Raw genomic sequence first — 24409 nt, forward strand, 5'->3', positions numbered from 1 at the left:
TCAATTTCTTAAGAATTATTGCATAAATCACAACCCTTTGCAAAGAAAAGAAGTGCTGTGTATCATGAAAGCCAAGTAGTGCTGACAATACTATATATTGCACAAAAACAATTTATAGTGTTACATGGCCTGAAAAAAAAGGAAAAAAAAAAAAAAATAGTTCATATGCTTTTCTTTTGGACGACAGTGACCCTCTCTGAAAGAAAGTTAATGTACACTTGGAGCGCTGCATCACAGACAAACAAAAGACAAATAATTCATTTTAAATCTCTTCTTTCCTGGCCTAACTGGTTGTTACGGTTGGCGTAGCGCAAGCGAGCACAAATGCATTTAAAAACAAATTTCCATTGGTAAAGCATGTTTACAGAGTTGAGCCATTTCCATCTAATAAAACAGTCAGTGATTTTCGTCACAGCAATAATTGGTGTGACACTTCAGAAATGTATTTTATTTTGTTGTTGTTTTCAAGGAATGATTGGACTTTTTTTCTCTTTTAATCTTAAAAACTCAGCGTCCTAGATTCTAAAATCGTACAGATCAATGAGAAACGTGAACAACAACAAATGCTGACTCGGGCTCTAAAAAAGCCCACTTGGATTAATTTCACGGTCATATGAAGTTGGCTTCTTCTGGGAATTGGGTAAGGTAGAAAATTTGCTTTTTTTAAAAAATGTCCTTACATGTTAATAAAGCCATCATTTCACGTGACCTTGCCCTTTACGTGGCCGTTACACACAAGATCTGGTTGTCGCCACTATGGAGGAAATCACCAAGCTCTCAATTTCATTAACGGGACACTGCTTCATTTTATTTGGTTGTGAGAAAACCCTTTTGATTTCTCGCTACCTATTTTGGTCGTGAGAACAGCACCAGCCTTTCGTCCCTCACGTCGGCGTTTCTCATTGGGCGATTCATTCCTGTGCGATGCTCCGCAGAACGTACTTGACCGTGTAGGCGAAAGCGGCAAAACCTACGATGACGAACAAATTAGCGAGCGCTCCACCCAGGAGTCCATGGTTACGGTTGACCTGCTGGAGGTCGGGCGGGTGGGCCGCGCCGGGGGGCAGATGCCCGTTCAGGGGAAGGTGCCCGTTTTGCGCGTGGTGGGCTTCGCCATCCGGCACCACGTCGGGGAGAGGCAGCGCCTGTGAGCGGGTCCTGAGCTCCTCCTGCATACGCTGCTTCTGCTTGATTTCCTGTTTAAAGGGGGGTGAAAGGGATCAAGTGTTAATATATTTGTTATAAGAATGCGTTTACTGCTCGTGCATACATCTGGGAGGAAGTCTGGCACGGTACTTACTTCAACAACATCTGGAAACAGTTCACAAAAGACTTTGTCCTTGATGTTGAAAGCAAGACTCTGGGAGGCCAACTGTCTTTTCTGCAGGGAACATATTAAAAGCAAACACGGCATTAAAATGTATCCCATGTATGTACTTTGTACATGTTTATGCATAGAGCTCATTTCAAGAACTCTTTCATATTAAAATTAATTAAAATTGCTTCATCACATTTTTGAATAATGTCACAAATATGGTATGCAATGGCCACTTTAATATAATTAATTTCTGATAGATAAAATCAAGTCCTGGCCCACAAAAACAAGTGACAAAAAAAGCTGTTAATATGTAAATAGATGTCAAAACAATGTCCACGTCGTGAATTTCTCCCTAGTATAATGAAGTATACGGTAAATTCAAAAGTATACTGTACCATTCAAAAATATGGAGCTGGTAACATTTTTCATGTTTTTTTAAACGAAATCTCTTATGCTCAAAGGCTGCATTTATATGGTCAAAAACAGTAATATTGTGAAACATTATTACAATTTCTGTTTTCTATTACAATATATTTTACATGTATGTTTATGTAATTTATTCCTGTGATGCAAAGTTGAATTTTCAGCATCCTTACTCCAGTTTTTAATGTCACATGATCCTTCAGAAATCATTCTAATATGCTGATTTAAGTTCTTTTATCTGCTTTATATTTTTATGGAATACATTTTCCCCTGGTATAAGAACAGCACTTATTAAAAAAAACAACAGTTTAAACAGCAGTGTACTTACTAGTTTTAGTACGGCTTTACAATAACAAAAAAAGCTCAGAAAATTTGTGAACAATACACCCAGTTATTACAAATGTAACACTTATTAGTATTTTATTTTGATTTAGTCAGAGTATTTAGAGCATTTATAGAATATTTCATATAAAAAGCTTTGAGGGTTTTTATATGGTAAGAAAAACCAATTACACCCCCCTCAAAAGCAGTGAAACGCTTAAAGCATTTGACTGATCTTAAATCAGCGTGAAACTCACTGTGAAGTCAGAGGTTTCGATACTGCCGAGAGTCGGCCCTTTTTCAACCATGAAGCTCAGGAGGCCGGTTAAGATGGTGGATACGGACCATGCGGGGTTCCATGTGTCAGGGTGAAAATCTGTGATAGAAAGACACAACCTGAAAGAGAAAGAGAAAGCAAGTCATTAAGCATTGTATTATGAATGGTATTGTTCTTCTGACTTGAACGTTTGAGACTTTTAAAGAAACGGATGTAGACGCTGATTCATCAATTCAGAGTTCAGACCAAGCAAAAACTCACAATACAGTATGAAGAAACTATGAAGTAAAACATGTGCAGGACCCACAGAGGCCAATCTTAGTTTACATCAGGGATCCTCAAATCTGGCCCATGAGATCCACTTTCCTGCAGAGTTTAGCTCTAACCCTAAAGCAAGCCAATCAGTCGCTGGGTTTCCATCACCCTGCTTTTATGCGCATTTTGAAGTATCGCATCAGAATCGAGTGATGGAAACGCTGAATTTCGAATAAAAATGCCTTAATTCGCAAAAAAGTTTTTACGCTCGCTTGAGGTGGTTTCTGACTTGAGCGAAAAAGGGTTCATGCGAATAATGGGAGATGGAAATGCATTTTGTGAATAAATTCCTCCAAGCGCATCAAAAAAAGTCATGTGACTTTGCGCTATGGGACGCCAAATCCTGACTAACCAGCAGACCGATCTTGTTCCACAGCATCTGAAATGTTGTGATGGTCATTCGGAAATGCCCAAGCAAAGTCTGTCGTCACAGTATTTCTGTATAATTGCCTCCCAGAACTATTAAACGACTGCGTTCCCAAACAGCAGCATCCACCTCCGAAAGCAATAACCGCATTCATTGCGTTTCGTCTGCTCGTTCTGAGGTGCAAGTAATTTATTATATATTAAATTATTATATTCAGTAGCTTCTCCTACTTTTCTTAGTGATATTTAGTGCCAGTTTATCAGGAAGTGACGATTTTGTTCTCTCTGGTTCGTTGGATGGAAACAGTGCTTGTTTGCAAGTGTTATATGCGATATTCCAATTTTGCGCATAAGTTAAATTTGCAACTTTGGATGGAAACCCGGCTATTGTCTTCAGGATCATTAGAAAATCACAGGTAGGTCGGTGAGTTTGATCAGGGTTGGAGCTAAACTCTGCAGCGCACTAGCCCTCCAGAGCAAGAACCCTGGTTTACACGTAGCAGCAGATGGATGGACATGGCACTTAATGAGTGTGCTTCATAAAATAATGTTTTAATGAAAGAATTTTATTATATAGTAAACATTTCACTGATGGCTGTGCCTTGCCTAACAACGACCTTTAGCTGTAACTATGCTCAAAATAACCATGCTTACATACCTTAGCGCTGAAATAAAGGTCTTAAAAAGAAAATGGAAGTCTGAGGCTGTGTACCTTGTATTACATTTAAATCTGCCGTTGGGTGTGATCATGTATATGCTTGGAGGTTTGAACGGGAATTCCCGTGGGAAAAGGAGTTTGCCATGATAGTAGCCACCTATGAAATACAAAAGACAAGTCAAAATGAAGCAGAAACTGCACAATTTGATAAAAGGAAGCACTCATGTGAAATTAAAGAGGGAAATCACCTTCATATGGAGTTTTCTCAGGGCCACGTACTAGATAATGCCTGAAAGAGAAAGAAAGCCTGGGATGAGATAGTATCTAATCATATAAAGTCTTTCATGTAGATGATAATACATGATAGAAGTCCTGACAGATGTTTTTGAGAATTTTAAACTGTTTCTACATATAATATAATCATATAGAGACAGTCAATGGGCAGTCAAGCTCTAAAAAGGACAAATAAGCTCCATAGAAACAGTGCACTTCAATTTCAGTCCAAATCCTCACATAAAAGCACCATTCTGCTTTCGACGACTTGGAATATATCGTCCGAGTCATATAGACCACTTTCATGGTGCTTCTGTGTCCTTTTGAGAGCTTCATTTTCATTGAATGCAAGCAAGAGTGCACATTCTGCTAAATACAATATAAATCATCATCTGCTAGATATAACATAAATCAGAAAATTGATTATAAAAGGATTTTTAAAAAATGCAGGATTATGATGAAGCTCCAAACTTAAACCATGACAACAAACAGTAAATCATGTAAAATGAAATAAAACATACACTGGAATAATTACAGTTTTGAAATGTTTCTTGAAAAAGTCTCTCATGCTCACCAAGGCTGCATTTTTTTTTGGGGATAAAAAATATTCTAATATAGTACTTATCAATTAATAATTAGTGCTCATATATTAATAATGGTTCTTATCATTATAATAAACAGTACTTATTATCCGTTTTTTTTTGCTTATTATTATTATTTTTGTGAAAACCATGATACAGTCTTCGATGAATAGAAAGTTCAAAAGAACGGCATTTAGTTGAAATAGAAATCTTTTGTAACATTATAACATTGACACGTTTGGTCAATTTAATGTGTCCTTGCAGAATAAAAGTATTAATTTTACTTAAAAGGGAAGTCAGGGCCTAATGGTTAGAGAGTTGGACTCGTAATCCAAAGGTTGTGGGTTCGAGTCTCATACCGGCAGGGATTGTAGGTGGGGGGAGTGAATGTACAGCACTCTCTCTCTCCTTCAATACCACGACTGAGGTACCCTTGAGCAAGGCACCGAACCCCCAACTGCTCCCCGGGTGCCGCAGCAAAAAATGGCTGCCCACTGCTCACTGGGTGTGTGTTCACTGCTGTGTGTGTGTGCACTTAGGATGGGATAAATGCAGAGCACTAATTCCTAGTATGGGTCACCATACTTGGCCACATGTCACGTCACTTAAAAAAAAACCAAAAAAAAACCAAAAAATACTTTTGAATGGTAGTGTATCACAGTTTCCACAAAAATATTATATATGTCATATCCATAAATATATATAACATTGAAAAAAAATTAATTATTAAAAATAAATTAGAACCGAAAACACTTATTTTAAATTGTAAACATTTTTAAAAATTTTTATTTTTACTGTATTTTTCTATTAAATAAATGCAGCCTTGGTAAGAATAAGAGACTTCTTTCAAAAACATTAAAAAGTGTTAATTATTCCAAACGTTTTGACAGGTAGTGTGTGTTTGTGTGTGTCCATATAATAAACGTTTTGAAGGAAATGAAACGTACCATTCCAAAATGTTGGAGGGCAGAGGTTCAGCACAGATGTACGGGACTGGATCTTTCTTGATGCGCAGGTAATCCTGTTTTAACCTCTGTGTTGCTGTGGTTGGGGCCCTCTTGTTTAAGTTGTTGCTCATCTGGGAAATCACATGGCACTCTCAGTTACACAATACAATCCGAACACTTCCTAGTGTTCATAAATGAGACAAATATGAAAAACAGAAGATTTACAAGTATACATAAAGCCTGAGCTACATCAACACTACTCAGATCATGTTTGTTAACATTAATTGTCATGATTGTCAACAATTTAAACAACTGCTATTTAAAACAACATGGTGGCATATGTTTACTGTGCGGTTAATACCTTAACAGTCTGCAACTGTAGCCAAAATAAGACAATAACACTGACAAACGGGTGTAAATATGACTAAACAAAAACGATACGAGTAAAAGGAGTGCGTTTCAAAACCTAGTGAGCTGCCTATCAAGACATAACCATTCTAAACGTTCAGTTTAACATTATGATGTCAACTAATTCTGTCTAGGTAGATAGTTTACTAGGTTTTAAAACACAGCCTTAGCGTTACACACCGAAAGGGGATTTTAACGGTTCAGTCTCACCTCTTTCAACGCCCTCCACGGGATCGACCACGGTCAAAATGGGGTGATATATTGATATCCCTTTTATTTCAGAGTGAATACGTCCTTGATAAACTTTCAAAAATAACAAAAATGTAGCTCTTCGGCTAAGGTGAAATTGTCATCTATCCCCCATTCCAATATGGCTGCCGCAACACCAGGAAGTGATGAGGTAAAAGACAAAATAAAAGTTCTGAAAAGCGCTCGGCTGCCCTTCAAAATAAACGCCTGACATGATTAGACCGAGTTGCATTCACATGCAAAAAACCGCATGTGGATTTAGGATTAGGAATAAATGAAGAAATGTTTTAAATAAGAAAAGCATTTGTGCAGCATTGTGTCGCCGAATAACACTTTCATCAACATTTAACACATCAAAAATTAATTAATTAATATAAAACATTATTTAGACGTAATGTGTAGCAGTCAGTAACCAGAGTGATTTTGATCTAAAGAACTGAGTCATCAGAGTCATTCTCTCGGGAATCAGACTACACTGCTCGACCTGTGTGTTAATGAGTCACTATTAAGAACCGACTCATTAGAGTTATTTGTTCGGGAATCAGACTGTACTCGTCGCCATAGATGTTTATGATTCATAATAAAGAACCGACTCATTCGTTCAGGAATCAGACTTTACTGTTCGGCCTGTGTGTTTATGATTCACTGTAAAGAACCGGCTCATAAAAGTAATTGGTTCGAACTTCGGAGAATGGACAACCCTATAAGTTCTTGATTCACTTTAAGAACCGACTCACACGATTCATTCGTTCGGGAAAAGAACCAGTTCACAAACGAGGCATTCGTTTGGGAATCGGACTACTGTGATCTCACTGCATGTTTTTGATTCATTACAAAGAGCCGGTTCATAAGACTGATTCATTTGGTCCGGAATGGTTGAAATGTCAAACTTAATGAATGTAAGGTAACTCTCAGTCTCTTAATGGCCAAACTTACGGTGTCTTCAGCCAAAATACATGAAATTGTGCGGGCAAAATCTTTTTTTGAGACATTTTTATGGAAAACATACTGTAACCAAAAAAAAAAAAAAATCTAATAATTTATCTCCCTTACTTGATGCGTCACATGTGTAAATAACCCAGGTTATTATGCAGCAAAATTGTCATTTTAATTGCCAATTTTTTAAATCTCAAAACCAGCTGATTTTTTTTAATATATATTTATTTTGCACAACAAAAGGTCCACTCAATGTTTTTGCATTTTTAACAAAATACCATCATTTTATGATATATTATCAATTTGCATCTAAAAAGACAATATACAATATCTGTATTTGAATTTGCAATGATTTATAGTGGCTGTACAGATAAAATATAAAGACTACACCAGTATAGTCGATACAAAACAGTACATTCATCACAACAGCAACAGACAAAATCACTGCAGATTCTCCAAAAACAACTTCCTTATTCCAACTGCTTTAAAAACAGAAAGAATAATCAGCGCCGGATATATTTCATTATAGAGGATAATAATAGTGATGCTTGAAATAATAGTATTGAGATCATTTTTGTGATCATGAGCATGCATGATTTTTTTGATTATATGTTTTAACAGTTAAACCATAAATGGCAGATGTTTTGACATTTAGTGCTTAATTAAGTGCCTGTTACTGTCAATGGCTAAAAGAAGAAGAATGCAAATGAAGAAAATAAACACCAAACAGTGGGGATAAGTCCAGCTGACCCCATAAAGATACAAAAATAGCATTCAAATCAATGCAAACATTCAACACGTCCATAATTATCGTTTAAAGTCCACTTATGATATCAGCCAGTCAAAGTGTCTTCTGCTCCAGCTTGATTGGTGACCAAAGTTTAAAAGTTGATCTGTCACACTCTAGATTCAAAAAAGAAAAACATATTTTATATATATATATATATATATAACATTTATTTTACAGATGCCTAATAGATATCATCTAACTACCTGAAGGAGTGACGGAAGTGAACGCTCCTCCGTTTCAGCTTCTCGGGATTGTGGGATGCCATATGGGAAAACTCTCGGAAAATGTCCAGGTACGTGGCGTCACCTAAAATGGGATCAAACACTGTTAATGTGACTGTACATATAACTCCTGAAATGCAGCTGTAATGTGAATGGATGCTTTTTTATAAAATTGATGTAAAAAGATGGTAAATATCTTATGTTGGAAGCTTTACTAACGCAAAAGCAGGTCTCTGAATGGCAAAGTATGGAGATCAAGTCTGTAACAGTGCTTTCAGAGGGTTTTAATGCACTTCAGAGATTTAGAGTTCGAATTAAAGGGACAGAAACAGCACTATGCAGCCCTATCAAAATGAGCCTTCTTGTGCCGTATAGGGTCTTTGTACTGTCTGGGTAAGCATGGCAACAACTGAAACTTTGAAGGGGACAAAGAGTGGGTTTGAACACTTTGCTAAACTGTGTGAATTTCTCATGCTTGATTTACAATGAGGAGACTGTCCCGGTCTTCCCAGGATGGGTACTCATGCGTACTGACTAGTGTCTGCCCAAAAACCATTGAAAGAGAGATTCTAAATAAAAGTCGAGTTCTGTCCCATTCCTGTTTAAATAGAAGTTCTATTGAATTTTATAAATTTACAATGAAAGTCTATAGGACAACCATAAACAATTAGCTTTTTTGTCAATTATATAATAATAATAATAATAGACGTTCAAAATATTGGGGATTTTTAAAAAAGAAATTAATACTTTTATTCAGCAAAGAAGCATTAAATTGAACAAAAGTGACGTTTTTCACAAAATATTGGGAAGCCCAACTGTTTTCAACATTGATAATAATAAGAAATGTTTCTTGAGCAGCAAACCAGCATATTAGAATGATTTCTGAAGGATCATATGACACTGAAGACGAGTAATGATGCTGAAAATTCTGCTTTGCATCACAGAAATAAATTACATTTTACAATATATTACAATAGAAAACAGCTATTTTAAATTGTAATAATATTTCACATTACTGATTTTTCTACATTTTTAATCAAGTAAATGTTGCCTTTGTGTGAGCATAAGGAACTTTTAAAAGTATATATATATAAAAAAAATGTACCAACCCTCAAACTTTTGAACGGTAGTGTATGTTTGTATTATATAGTTAATAAATAATATATAACTTTAACCCTCATGTTCTGGGGTTTGATTCAGTCAGAGGACATTTGAATAAAAATGAATTACTTTCAAAATGAATACTAGTATTTTAAATGTAGAGTGTCGGGGTCTCTAGGATCCCAAACACAAGAACAGAATTTGAGGGTAACAAAAAAACTTTAAACAAGACCTCACAAGAAAAACACTTACAGCAGCAAAATCAGTAAGTTTGTGAGTTAATGCAGATGGTTATGTAATATTGCACAGTAACTCCGCAAAGCACTACAGAGAAGAAAGAGGCAGGAGAAGAGAAGGCAAGCACAAGCAGTTAGTACTTCAGTCATGTTTCATTTATTGCCATGATTCTTTTCTGTTTAGGAGGAGAGAACAGATAAAAGCGCAAGCGCAAAAAGAAAAACAGAAGTTGCAGAGGTTCTAATTTACAGAAGAATGCTCAGTTATTCAATATTCAGACATATTTTATAATGACACCGACATGAAAAGAAAAGCAGAAATAAGAAAGCAAGCAATAAAAGAGGTTATGAGCTACAGCCACAATCAAGAACATATCTTGTTATATAGTATTTTTTTTTAAAGGGGTCATATGATGCGATTTCAATTTTTACTTTCTCTTTGGAGTGTTACAAGCTCTTGGTGCATAAAGAAGATCTGTAAAGTTGCAAAGACTAAAGTCTCAAATCCAAAGAGATATTCTTTATAAAAGTTAAGAGTCACCCACGCCTACCTAAAACGGCTCATTCTAACACGCCCCCACATATCTACCTCACTATCTGGGAAGATTTGCATAATGCCGCCCAAATGTTCACGCAAAGAAAGAAGGCGTAACTTTTATTCTCGCTGTAGTATTGTTGTTGCCACTGCCGCCATGTCGTGAAGACAATCTCTGATCACAAATGCAGACATCGTTTTATGTTTACACGGAACGAGGTCGGGACACGGCATCAACAGTATGGTGAGGGGCGTAACATTTCCGTCACACGCTTGAGGTATTCGGCCAATCACAACACACTGGATAGCTGGCCAATCACAGCACACCTTGCTTTTCAGACCGATGAGCTTTGTAAAAATCGACGCGTTTCAGAAAGGCGGGGCATAGAAGAGAAACAATAATGTACAGTATGTGGAAAATAATGTGTTTTTTTTTTACCTTAAACCGCATAAACACATTTCATTACACCAAATACACAAAATAATGTTCTTTTTAGCAGCATCATATGACCCCTTTAAATATCGGTGCCCCTTTGGCTGCATTCTTCACAAAATGTCATTTGTTTGTCACTTCGGGAGTAATACTCATTTGATATTCACAAAACAAAACGTTCATGTTAAACAGAAAGTGCTACAATTTCATTGGCCAGAGAGAGAGAGACAAAACACACCAACCAATGACCTTTGACCCCAAAAGTGTCAGGGAAAACTTTACAGTACTCTAGCCTGTTCACAAACTACAGACAACACATGTATAAATGAATTTTCTCTCAACGAGTGCTGTTTTTGTCTGTACTCTTTGGTTGGGATCTTGAGTATTTATGACTCCCAGGAATATATAGTGTTTATATGACATCACATGTTAACTTTCTTACAGTGTCATCCAGTAGTTAAGACGTATATCATGGGAGTTCATCTTTTATCCATAAGTTTTGGCGAGATGTTGAGACTGTATTATGAGAGTTCATTTACACGCGCAGATTCATGAAGGACAAAAAGCAGCAGGAAACCAAACAGACCAGAGCAACAGCAATCAATGCACTAAAAAGATAACAGAAATGAACAAATAAAAATAAAACTACCACATTATATATTAACATATACACTACCATAATTAACATATACACTACCATTTAGGTTTTGGGTCGGTATGATTGTTTAAAAAAAAAAAAATTTTATTCAGCAAGGATGCATTAAACTGATCAAAAGTGACAGTAAAAGATATTTATTATGTTATAAAAGATTTCCATTTCAAAATAATGCTGTTAATGCTTTGAACTTTCTATTTATCAAAAAACCCTGAAAAAATGTATCATGGTTTCCACAAAAATATAAACTGTTTTCCATATTGATAATAATAAAAAAATTACCAAATCAGCATATTAGAATGATTTCTGAAGGACTATGTGACACTGAAGACTGGAGTAATGATGCTGAAAATTCAGCTTTGCATCACAGCAATACATTACATTTGAAAATACATTAAAATACAAAACAGTTATATTAAAATGTAATAACACTTCACATTATTTTTACTGTATTTTTTCATCAAATAAATGCAGCCTTGATGAGCATAAGTGACTTAGCATTACAAAATCTTACTGACCCCAAACTTTTTGAATGGTAATTGTTGAATTTATCACCTAGTAATTAAATTGGCCTTTCGGTTTTTGGTGTCTGAACTGGAGTTTGGTTGTGAACGGTAAAATTAATAAAGTATATTAAGTTACAAAAATACAATCGGTTACCACAGTACAAAAAAAAATCATGTCGTATCATTGCACTATTGCTCTGGGTGGTACTCAAAAAAAGCATAAAATCCCATTTGAGGCATTTTATACAACATCCAAAAAAAGTGAACAGAAACAACAGTGGAGCTAAGAAAAAGTGCAAAACAGTGGCCTTCGACAAAAATGTTCAGTTAGTAGATTAGACATGTTATACATTTATGACATATAATAAATCACAATTTTTTATCCCACTCTCTCTCATGCGTTTGCAAGCACAAAACACAGTTTTAAGCGCCCCATCCCTGTTTAAACCATGTGTACAAAAATGCCACTAGATGAACACTGTTAGAATAGATGGACAGCTGCCTAACATACTGTATAAAACAGTTTGAAGTGTAAAGTAAGTGAAGAGTGAAAATACAGCCAGGTGTGTGTATAGAAGCTAATACTGAAGGTTAGTTCATTAAACGACTTAGATACAGATCAGCGAGTGTGATAGTCTGTGTAATCGGTATTTGACCAATACCACCACAATTACCTCAATCACAGGTCACTTTCAAATGAGTAGCATCACTGCTTGCTAGGCCAAACTATGGCGGCCAGTCAATCATGTGACTACTCTGCAGCATATGAAGTGGTCAAGCTAGGTAACCAGATCTGGGACATGGTTAACCAGCCCTAACCAGTTTGAGAAAGATGGTCCACTAGGTTAAACTCAGCCCCATGGGCTGCAAGTTCACCTGATCAATCAACTAAATTAGCTTGGTCCAAATCTGACTAGACAGCAACCATTTAAAACCACCTGAAGCTGGTTTAGCTGGAATTCCCAGCAAGACTGGCCCGTCTTTACAGATAAACACATGGCAGGTCATGGTGGGAATAATGGGAAAAAAGCTCTATGCTGGGCTCTCTAGCACTCGGCTATGTTGAGACAGATAAACTCTTGTATGCATCTCTTATACTGCTGCTCTGTGGGACTGCTGCTAGAATATTGACCTGGCTGACCGAGCGGACCCTCCGACTCGCGCATCTCCTCGTTCATACGTGCTAGACGTAACCTGTCGAGAGAGAAATAGAGAAAAGAAACAAAGAGAGGTTTGGTTTGGAATCAAACTTTGTATAATTGTTTATATACACTACCATTCAAAAGTATGGGGTCAGTAAGATTTGTAAAGTTTTTTAAAGAAGTCTCTCATGCTCATTAAGGCTACATTTATTTGAGCAAAAATACAGTAAAAACAGTAATATTGTGAAATATTATTACAACTTAAAATAACAGTTGTATAATTTCTATTTGAATATACTTTAGTATGTAATTTATTCCTGTGATGCAAAGCTGAATATTCAGCATCATTACTCCAGTCTTCAGTGTCACATGATCCTTCAGAAATCATATTTGGTGGAAATGTTATGCTTTTTTCAGGATTCTTTGATGATTATAAAGTTCAAAATAAGAGCATTTATTTGATATAGAACTCTTTTGTAACATTATAAATGTCTAACCAAATAAAAAAAACTTTTGACCAATATAATGCATCCTTGCTGAATAAAAGGACACATTTCTTTGATAAAATATAATCTTTCTGACTCCATACCTTTGAATGGTAGTGTAAATACTGTCTGGGTAAAACTTGCATGAGCAAATACACATGCATTGGAACTTTTTTAACTTACAGAGTAACTATGTCAGCGTTAGCGGCTTGAACTGCTATGCTCAGTGGGTCCTGGCCATCCTCATCACCATCATTCTGGGTCGCTCCTCGTTTCAGGAACAAACACACTTGACTGGAAACACAAGATAAAGAAAATGCAGTTGTAGAAAAGCTTCCATTTAATTTGAATATTCAAGCATTGAATATTTAATAATCAGCTTGATGCGAAGCTGCATATGCAGTAAGAGACCTGCTAAAATGCTACAGCCTCCGAGAACTTACAAATAAATACCAGAAATAATATTGTGCTACCATGTTTTTTGGAAATCTTATCATGATATTACCGTTTTTTTTATTGGATATGCATCGTCATAACATGTTCGTTGGACTTGTACCAATGTAAAACCATGGAATTCTTTCAAATGTCTTCCATGGTATTCTTTCAAACTGTGGTACCTCGTAAATACCACAGTATATGAATATAGTAAATATTCAGTACTACAAGTATGACAAGTCCTCCTGGGAAGTTTGTATCTTATGGGTTGGGAGGTTGTAATTACAACATCAGGTGCATTCAAATAACTTTGGTTGGAGCAAGATGAAGTACTATTTCTGCATAAAATGTAACTATATTTTTCAAATATATATATTATTTTAAATATATATTTCTCAGAAACACTGGGCTTAAAGAAAGTTTCCCACTCATAATTATGACTTTGTGGTGACATTCATGTCTGTTCAACTCATATACAATCTGCTTGACATTCCAATTCACCAAAAGACAGCAAAAGGCATCTGTAAATCTGAAAAGAGTGTGTGAGCATGCACTCACCCAGTATGACCTAAATATGTGGCGTGATGCAGTGGGCCTCTTCCCCTGTGATCTCTTTGGTTGACATCTGCACCATTTTGGAGCAGAAACTCGCAGGCTATCAAGGAACCCTGGATGTTGAAAACCAGAGGATTAGGGCTTTACAACCTCAAAACGGCATATGGTTATTTAACATTCCATTAAAGTGAGCTGGAAGTTTAAAATCAATTCTTATCTAGGTTACTGCTAATATGTGCATGTGCAATGCATCTGAATGTTTTTGGAATGACTCACTCCAATCACAGCCTGAATAAGGGGGCTTTTCCCCTCATCCTCTTCATTCACTGAGTTGACGTCAGCTCCATGTGCCAGAGCTTCAGCCATGACGGGCAGATTTCGTGCCTGACAGGCCTTATAGAGTAATGCTCCAGGATCCAGTTCTCTCAAATCTTCTGGATCTGACGCCTCCGGCTCCAATTCAGTCTCATTGCTGGAGTCTTCAGACACCTCACACTCTGAACATTACAAAAACACATGTAACACATGATCCATCTGCTTCAACAGTCAGTATGGAAAATGAACACTTGGTTAACACCATCAAGTCACACAGTGGTTCACTCACCCTCCTCTGTGACACTGTCCACCACAGACTCAAACACCAAAACATCAGTGCTGCCATTCAGGCCCTGCTCTTCACAGCTGCCTTCATAGATGTGGTTGATGATACTGTTTCCTAGTTCACACATCAGCTGCATTACAACAGAACAGACAGCAGTTATTGTCAGAGCGTGTTTGCTCATGTCACAGTTAAAGGTCATCCAAGAGAAATTAGAAGGAAAACAAAATCTGGATATTTGAGCAGACCTTCAGTAACTCTGGTTCCCATGAGTCCAGGGTGAGAGAACGGACCTTTGAACAATGAACTCCCAAACTCCTGTGAAAACATCGGTTCAAAAAATTTTATTTTGTTGATTTGTTTTACAACACAAATGCCACAACAAAAACTGTTATCTACACGTTTCATTATTAATTAAAAAAAATACAAATTTCAAGTATATTTCTCTCATCTCTAACTGCCATCTTGAATGCTTGTCAAAGGGATTGTTTTCTCCACAAATTATACATGCAATGCTGACATAATGCTAAATTATTGTACACACAACCTAAAAAAAGATGAAACCACATTTGCAACCATTTTGACTGCAAAACAACTTAATTTAAATAACAACAATCATCATCACTATTGTTTTTTAACGGACTTTATTTGTGCAAATTTGATTATCAATAGTTAAATATGATAAAAATAGTTCAACAACCACAACAACAACAATAGTAATTTGAGTATATTGTTATTATTATTATAAATGTCATAAATTATGATGATATGATGATTGCCGTTGCTATTATTCATTGTTATTAATATTATTAACCCCATAACTGTCACCGTTCCAGTAATCATCATAAATTATATCATTTGAAAGCCAAGATTCATCCTGTGAAAACCATTTTGAAATCGGACACTGCGTTACCATGGAAATGGTACTTTAAAATCTTTTGGCAGTCTCCTCCTCCTTAGTGGGCAGTGTCAAGTGTCATATTACAAAATGCATTACGCTCTTTTAGAATCTTGACAAAAAACATATTATTGGAAAGGTCTGAGTCTCAGGATTCCATATTTGGTAGTTATTTTGAGATAGAAGTAATATCGACAAAGAAATCTAGACATATGTGACAGACAAATGCATAAAAAAAAAGTTCAATGGAGTTTGGATGGCACCCGGTGGCTGTTTGTGGTATAACGCCCTAAATAAAATCTCACTGGAACCTAAATTTTTTTCATATCAACTTCAAATTTGCAACATAACTTATTTAGACATAAGGCTTTAATTTTATACTAATTTTAGAGTAAAACCTGTTATGTCAAATATTTATTATAAATAAAATAATATAAAACTAATATAGTGCATTTTATTTACAGTAAATTTAAACATATCACTTTTTGATACTTTAATTTTTTGAAAAAAATCCACTTTTGCAATAATCTGCTGATTTTCTTCTTTACAAAGAGACCAACCTTAGGTCTGTATTCCAAAGTGTTCATAACTTACAACAATTTAAGTTTGGATAGTGCACTTTCATGCCTATTTAAAAAAATGGGGGGTGACAGTTAAGGTTAATAACTTTAACATTTACAAAGTTAATAACGTTGCAAAAATAAAATTGCATAATGATAATGATTGATGTTGTTTTTATAATTCTTATTAATTTTGCATAACTTCCATGTGATGATGGTTACTATTCTTTCTTGTAGTCTAATGATTTTCTATTTATTATTACATTAAAAAAACTGAAATAAAATAATACTAAAAAAAAAACATTTTGCATACAGTATCTGTTACTGGACTCAAATACACAAATAAAAAAAGCAGTATCAGCCAATCTCTGATTGTAAACTTGAGAAAGGTTTCTGGTCTGAGCTGCTAAAGTTCTCCAAGGGCTTCAAACTCCCACCATTCACTAACAATTCAAGCAAGCTGTTTCCCACTCAAGCTGAGGAAAGCAGCACTGGGACGGCTGACATCACTAGACAACATGCTTCCCTGAGAGGAACAGTGGCAGCCGTAAATGTGCATTCTGCCCACTAGATCAGCACGTTTCCAGGCAACCAAGTCAGAACGGGCAAAGACTGTGTGATGGTGTGCCACACTGTTTGGAGCAACAGTCTCATGTGAGCTCAGAGTGAGAGGTGTGGCGTCAGAAAGAGCATGAATATTCATAAGATATTTCAGACACGGCGGACTGCATAAACAGCCAGCATGTCTCATGTTTTGAAACAGAATCTGATATTCAGTAGGTCAAACTCTTAAAGGGGTCATATGATGCTTTTTTAAAGATCATTATTTTGTGTATTTGGTGTAACAGAATATGTTGACATGCTTTAATGTTCAAACAACACATTATTGTAGGTTTTCTATGCCCCGCCTCTCTCAAACGCTTCGTTTTCTACAAAGCCCCTCCTTCCGACAAGCGCAGTCTGCTCTGATTGGCCAGCTGACCCAGTGCATTGTGATTGGCCGAACACCGCAGGCACTCGTCGGAAATGTAACGCCCCTTACCATAATCGCAAGCTTCATCTTTCAAAATAAATGTAAAGACAGAGCCTGAAAGGGGAACAGAGTCGCGTGACAGACACAGTGATAAAGCTGCTATGTGTTTGCAGTACACAAGCCACGGTTAAGGGTTAAGACAGCTGACTCCACTGTGATGTGATGTGACGCTAGCTCTCTCTCTCTCTCTCTCTCTCTCACACACACGCGCGCACACACACACACACACACACACACACGATCACACACACGCACGATGCGCAAAACTCCGCATTTGACCAGTCAGTAGCAAATACTTAAACTAATAACAAAACAGTAGCTGATTCAGAAGTGCCAGATTGTCATAGCAAAGTCAGAATTACCTCCTCTCCTAGGTTCATGAAACGGTCGTCCATAAAATGCATTGCTGTTCTGTTGTAAGTAATCTTAAAGATTCCTAAATGCATCTACTTTCGGAAGGCCAAATAAAGTGCTTTTGCTTTCGCCTAGAAACACGCAGCGTCTCCCTGACATGCTGCTTCAACACTAACTGCGGTTACTGAAACCACGCCTTCTTTCTTTGCGTGAACATTTGGGCGGCATTATGCTAATATTTCCACATAGTGAGGTAGATATGTGGGGGCGTGTTAGAACGAGCCGTTTTAGGGGGGCGTGGCAGAGTCTTAACTTTGATAAAGAATATCTCTTTGGGTTTGAGACTTCAGTATTTGCAACTTCAGGGATCTTATCTATGCACAATCAGCTTGTAACACTCCAAAGAGAAAGGAAAACTTGAAATCGCATCATATGACCCCTTTAACATATCTCATGAACTCCTTAAAGGGGTCATATTATGGAAAATATGATTTTACTTGCTCTTTTAAAATCAAGCAAAGGGTGGGAAATGGTCATGTTTACTACTGTTTTTGCTGCAAGAAACCACAAAAACTGTCAAATTGTAATTACAATCTACTATTACCTATACTTTTCATTTTTGAATGTATACACAAAGTGTATACACAACATCATAATTTATGTAAAATTGTTTTGCAGTAGGAACGGATAAATAATAATTAATAATAATAAACCATTTTCATTTTGCATAAATCGCTAATTATTATTGTTATTACTATTACTAATATTATTCAACAATTGTATATTAATCATAATAACAAGATATATTGAATTATTATTATTATTAGATTATTCTATCATTTCCATTAGAAAACAATGTTGGATAAATTACTAATAATTACACAAAGTGTATACACAACATCATAATTTATGTAAAATTGTTTTGCAGTAGGAACGGATAAATAACAATTAATAATAATAAACCATTTTCATTTTGCATAAATCGCTAATTATTATTGTTATTACTATTACTAATATTATTCAACAATTGTATATTAATCATAATAACAAGATATATTTAATTATTATTATTATTAGATTATTCTATCATTTCCATTAGAAAACAATGTTGCATAAATGACTAATAAATAATATTTCTGCTATTATTATAATAACAACAACATATATTTAAATATTATTATTAGAATATTATTATTCTACCATTTCCATTGCACAACAATTTTGCATGATTTGCTAATAATAATAATTATTATAATATAATATTATTAATAATTTAATAGTAACAACAGCAACAATAATAACAACAACATATTAATTAGTATTATTATTGTTATTAGGTTATTATAATTCTACCATTTCCACTGTAAAACAATTTTGTATAAATTGGTAATAATTATTATTATTATTACTCTTAATATTATTATTCAGCCATTTCCATCTTTTGCAAAAAAACATAAAAATCATATATTGCTAGTAATATTATTATTATTATTATCTTGATGCCTTGATATTTATCAGTGTGTTTCTGGAGGAAATTAACCGCAGTCGCTGACCTTCTCTCTTGTCCTGACAACTCTATGGTCACTGGCTTGCCTCTAATGAGAGAATCAGATCTGACCTAATCCAACTAGGAAACCTATTAGATCATGATTATGATCTCTTCTATGCCTTACCTGTGAATGCCGGAGCACTCGATGCAGAGCAGGATGCCCAGATTGATGCTGGCCCAGCGTGGCTCAGCCTGCCCACAGTCACAGCACTGCTGGTTTCCCGGCAGACACAGGATACGCTGCAGAATGCTCTCGCCCCTGCCACTGCGCTCTCTGGGCTCGTTTGCTGAGTCTATACTGCTGATGGAGGGCGAAGCGGTCCGGTCCAAACGCTGGAGACAGACACAAAAGAGTTATTTGGGGGAAAATATAACATATAACAGCTTTAAATGTCAGTAGCACAAATTATAACAGACTTGGGAAGTCTGAATCATTTATGTGAATCAGTTTTTTTTAACTGTGGTTTACAAACAATCGGTTCAAAACACTAATTTACTTGATTCAGTTGTGTTCATCAAAAAGGTTTTCAAAAAAATCCTCTAATTAGGTTTTCTTTTTTATTATTTGTAATTTTTTCAAAACTTGAAAACTACTTATTGTTATAATAATAATTAATATTACCATTATTGTTTAAAAATAGTACATTTTATTATTTATTCTTTTAAGGAATTAGTTTAAAATACTCAATCAACAGTTCATTTGAAAAACATTTTGCAACATTTTATTAGTAAAATGAAAATAATAAAACAATATATTTAATGTTTGTTTTCAACTGTATTTTACTTGCATTTTTAATCTACTTGACAACAGTGAAATTATGTTTGCTTGTGTTGTTGTTAAGCCAGTTCAACTTGAATATCGTCAAAAGGTTGAACAATAGGGATGCATAATTTTTGAAGCTTTATTACACAGGCTTATTTGACTTTGTTACTGTTTCATTTGTTTTTTATTTATTTGATTAATTTTTTTTCGTTGATCAAACCAATGTTCATCCTATGTTATAGTGATTTAGCATGTTGATTGTACAAACCTCAATGTAATAATTGTCTGGACTCTCTCTGTACGCTGAGGCGATGCTGGCTTGAACCGCCTGGATCCAGGCCTGCCGGAGTTTCTCTGACTCTGCCTGTAGCATACAGCTCCTACAATATACATCCATACAACACAATTACTACTAGTTATGCAGCTCCAAAAGCCTTTAAGAGCAAAATGATCATCTAAAGTCTGAGCTTTACTGCACAGAAGCTGGTTAAGGACTCACTTGGTGGGCGACACGACTTCAAAACAGAACCTCCTCTCGATGTCTTCACAAGGTTTGACAGAACAGAGTCTCAAGTCCTCCACAACAACCGTCAGCGAATCCTGTGGAAGATGAAGACGCTTCAGTGAGCCTGTAAATTGGCTGACTTGAAGAAAAGCGCTCTAAATTTGGCTCTGAAATGCATTAAACAGCACTGCGTCACAGTGATTTAAACAGACTACCTGAGCAAGCACTTCAGCAGAAATAAATGGATATTCTCCAAACGGATGAAGAGCAGGCAGCACTGTGTGCATGCATTGATTTGTCGAGGAATGAGTTTGTTATCTTCAAAAAGACTGAGTGCTCTGGAGATATGCTGCCTGGCTAAACTACAACTACTGTATCTAACAGCGCAGTGACCTGTGAGGTGAAGATTCACCATCATTGATTGTGAGCTGAAGAATTCTGCTGATACATGAAAACTCAGTACATTCTCTCTAGGTACTGTATAATGAAGCTGCTCATTAATATCAAAGACAGATTACTTAAGCCGTCTAAACTGCTGTGACTTATGTGTCCACTTACTAAATGCTGATTTGAACTCACCTTTAGTTTCTTCTGATAAACCAGCTGGCTGTTTTGGATGGAAAACCACCGCCTGAAAAAAAAAAAACAAAGCAATACAAGGATATAAGAGACAAGGAATTAGTTATTAATTACTTATTTTTATAAATGTAATAACTAATCATTGGCATGCTCGGTTTCAAAAATTGAAATAATACATAATTTTACTATATAATGATACATTTGTATTATAATGATTATCTACTGATATTTTTAATTGGATACCGATATTGGGTATTTAATAGTGCATGGTCATTTCCACAAATTTTACTTTTATTACCTTTACTGTCATCAAACTCAAAGTTAATCTTAAAAAATATATATATATTTTAAATAATTTCATTACACAATTGTTTGATAAATAACAGTTTAAATAAATAGTATTAATAATAACAATAATAAAAAACAATTTAATAACACTGATATTAAAGTTTATTTAATGGATATCGATATTGAATATTTAATAGTTCATGCTCACTTCCTCAGTTTTTACTTTTATATTTCTTTTACTGTCAGTAACTCATTAAAAATGATTCTTTAAAAATATAGTTTTAAATAATTCAATAACACAATTGTTTAATAAATAACAATTTAAATCAATAATATTAATAATAACAATAATAAAAAAACAAATAACACTGATATTAGAGTTTATTTAATGGATATCGATATTGGATATTTAATAGTTCATGCTCACTTCCTCAGTTTTTACTTTTATATTAATTTTATTGTCAGTAACTCATTAAAAATGATTCTTTAAAAATATAATTTTAAATAATTAAATAAAACAATTGTTTAATAAATAATAATTGAAATAAATAAAAACAATAATAAATTATTTAATAACACTGTTGATTGTAATCAAGTCTCAAAATTATTATGATTTTTTTCATACCACACTTTAATGTTGTGATGCCTAAATTCACTTGTAGTTAGTTTTTAATATTTGAATTTTAATTTATTTAGACATAATAACATAGAATTTGAATATCTATAACACTAAAATAATATCAGTATCAGGCCAGAATGTTTATGCAACATATCAGTGCAACATATCATCCCTAAATAATTATGATTTTTTTTTGCTTGCATATTGTTGCATCCATAAAACCCAACCATGACCTAGTTGCATGCCTGATTAAAAGCAAACTATGACTATTCAGACTCATGATCAAGCGATATGGAATTTACAAAGACAGATTAATTTCAATGAACAAATTAAATTGATTAAAATACATTAAAAACATGATATACGTGTATATAATTGGTTCTACCCAGTCCTGAATATCTGCTTAGATCCTTGCAGTTAACCAGATTCAACCTACCTGTTCCATGTTTTGAAGGCGTTACTGGCCCTTTTGAACAGATAGCCCTCCATCACCAATCCGTTGGGCGCATTCACGTTAAACTCCAACTTTGGGTCGTCATACGCAAAGTCCTGAATGACAAAACAATAGTGGAGTGTTAGAACAAGAGATAAACATCAAGTGAAGGTCAAATACATGAAATCCACCAATGCAACAAAATACATTACATTCTGCCTGTGGTAATGCTTCATTATTAAACAGGAGGGTGTAAGTAGAACAGATGCACAAATTCATGCACAACCCTTTCTCTCTATGCATCTACAACACACACTAGGAGTGACTCATCCAACGCTCTCAGATGTCCCACCAGAGCTTTTTGAAGATGACGCAAGCTGTTGCGTAAGCATGCGAGCATATCCAAGCGATTACCAGCGATGAGCTGCACATATTCACACTCACCACTCACAATAATGGCCTGTTTTCGCAGCACACTCAATGCTCTCAACTCTGTATCTGAGAGGTGAATCATCATAGGAGGTCCTTATGGCAACCTCATTGTTGCAGGTCATTTATATTGATTATCTCTGAGTGGAGGAATGATATGCTGTCAGCTGGGCTAACACTTTAGCCATCACATGTGCTTAATGGTATAACATTATAAACCCAGTGAGACATCGAAAGCACCAGAAGGACGCGATTCCAGGGGAAAGACTTTAATAAAAGTACAGCATTGGATTTGAAAGTTCAATGTAGAAAAAAACAACTGAGATCGAACGAAGAGCAAATTGAAAGGTCTTCTGATAAAAACACCCCCTAATGTCTCCTCTAGAATTTCGCAACAGATCTCAACTGTCTCAAACTGATTTACCAAAATACCTAAACATGCAATCAAAAGTCAGAGATCTTAATATGAACTCATTAACTTTCAAATACTAAATGACATAAACCACTGGCCAAAAGTTAGGAATAATTAAGATTTGTAAAGTTTTTGTCTCTTATGCTCATGAAGGCTGCAATTATTTAATCAAAAATACAGTAAAACAGTAATATTTTGAAATATTATTACAATTTAAAATAACTGTTTTCCTGTTTAATATATTTCAAATGTAATTTATTTCTGTGATGCAAAGCTGAATTTTCAGCATCATTACTTTAGTCTTCAGTGTCACATGATCCTTCAAAAATCATTCTAATATGCTGATTTACTGCTCAAGAAACATTTCTTATTATTATCAATGTTGAAGACAGTTGTGCTGCTTAATATTTTTGTGGAAACTGTGATACTCTACCATTCAGTAAGGTTTGGGGTAAATAAGAAAGAAAAAAGTCATTTATATATTACAATTTTGCTAATTTATCTTCATATTGATCAAAGAATCCTGAAAAATGCACCACAAAATTGGTTTCCACAAAAATATTATGCAGCAAAAACTGTTTTCAACACTGAAAATCATAAGAATCATTACTAATAATTGAACGCCAATAATACTTGATAATAACTGAGCAACAAATCAGCATATTAGAATGATTTCTGAAGGACCGTGTGACACTGAAGACTGGAGTTATGATGCTGAAAATTCAGCAATATTACAGTTTTACTGTTACCTCTTGGAAAAACATAAATCGTAATTTTTCCAAACTTTGGTAGAGTAGCTGTTATCCACATTCATTTTCCAGCTCTTTACTCTTATCGTGTGTCAACAATTGCCTCATTTGTGTGTATTCCTAAGGAACTTCAGGAGAAACATTAAAGACAAAGTTGAACCTTGAAAGAAACATGTCCTAAAGAGCCCAATACAATCAAAACAGCACTCTAAAAAAATAATTTGTTAAGTTGTAAATAAACATTTTTGGAGAATGTTTACAAGAAAATATTATTTCAGAGTTTCTACTTACAAATTTTCCATTTAATCCAATCTGTAACTTGCTGTTTCTTTGTAATTAATAGTGAAATTTAGTATAAATTTCTGAGTAAAAACTGTTGAAAGTAAAGTAAAGCCTACACCAATTTTTTGTCAGCATGTGTTGTAAACTGCACTGACGACACACTGATTAGAGATAAACAGGGTCATTCAACAC

At 35.0% G+C, this 24409-nt stretch overlaps 2 protein-coding genes across 3 annotated transcripts in view; both read right to left on the minus strand.

Moving 5' to 3' along the window:
* Positions 1–371: 371 nt before the first annotated feature.
* Positions 372–6305, minus strand: LOC107599097 (ubiquitin-conjugating enzyme E2 J2). 2 transcript variants are annotated; one of them, XM_016290603.1, is made up of 7 exons: positions 6098–6305; positions 5480–5610; positions 3927–3967; positions 3733–3835; positions 2320–2458; positions 1301–1381; positions 372–1196 (listed from the first exon to the last, which is right to left on the minus strand). In XM_016290603.1, the coding sequence occupies exons 2-7, from the start codon at positions 5608–5610 to the stop codon at positions 912–914; spliced, it is 780 nt and encodes a 259-aa protein (XP_016146089.1). In that variant the 5' UTR covers positions 6098–6305; the 3' UTR covers positions 372–911. The 2 variants fall into 2 exon arrangements, with proteins under 2 accessions (XP_016146089.1, XP_016146095.1); XM_016290609.1 differs by having other exon boundaries at positions 5480–5660.
* Positions 6306–7311: 1006 nt separating this feature from the next.
* LOC107599476 (arf-GAP with coiled-coil, ANK repeat and PH domain-containing protein 3-like) overlaps positions 7312–24409 on the minus strand; it is a 64593-nt gene continuing 47495 nt past the window's right edge. Inside the window, exons 14-26 of the mRNA XM_016291075.1 lie at positions 22349–22461; positions 21006–21057; positions 20421–20521; positions 20190–20301; positions 19283–19491; positions 15013–15082; positions 14771–14897; positions 14443–14663; positions 14170–14279; positions 13360–13470; positions 12682–12743; positions 8066–8168; positions 7312–7975 (exon numbers count right to left, since the gene is read on the minus strand). Of these exons, the coding sequence (XP_016146561.1) occupies positions 7969–7975; positions 8066–8168; positions 12682–12743; positions 13360–13470; positions 14170–14279; positions 14443–14663; positions 14771–14897; positions 15013–15082; positions 19283–19491; positions 20190–20301; positions 20421–20521; positions 21006–21057; positions 22349–22461 (1398 nt within the window). The 3' untranslated portion in view covers positions 7312–7968. The remainder of the gene's footprint in view (positions 7976–8065; positions 8169–12681; positions 12744–13359; positions 13471–14169; positions 14280–14442; positions 14664–14770; positions 14898–15012; positions 15083–19282; positions 19492–20189; positions 20302–20420; positions 20522–21005; positions 21058–22348; positions 22462–24409) is intronic.

This window comes from Sinocyclocheilus grahami, unplaced genomic scaffold, assembly GCF_001515645.1.
Source record: "Sinocyclocheilus grahami isolate Dianchi unplaced genomic scaffold, SAMN03320097.WGS_v1.1 scaffold13.1, whole genome shotgun sequence".
Lineage (NCBI taxonomy): Eukaryota > Metazoa > Chordata > Actinopteri > Cypriniformes > Cyprinidae > Sinocyclocheilus > Sinocyclocheilus grahami.

Bases quoted from the DNA above. Each gene is read 5' to 3' on its own strand.
- LOC107599097 (XM_016290603.1), bottom strand. From the start codon at position 5,610: ATGAGCAACAACTTAAACAAGAGGGCCCCAACCACAGCAACACAGAGG. The intron at 3,968-5,479 runs GTACGTTTCATT...TTTCTCTTTCAG, and splicing joins CCCTCCAACATTTTGGAATG to GCATTATCTAGTACGTGGCC. The intron at 3,836-3,926 runs GTGATTTCCCTC...TGTATTTCATAG, and splicing joins TGAGAAAACTCCATATGAAG to GTGGCTACTATCATGGCAAA.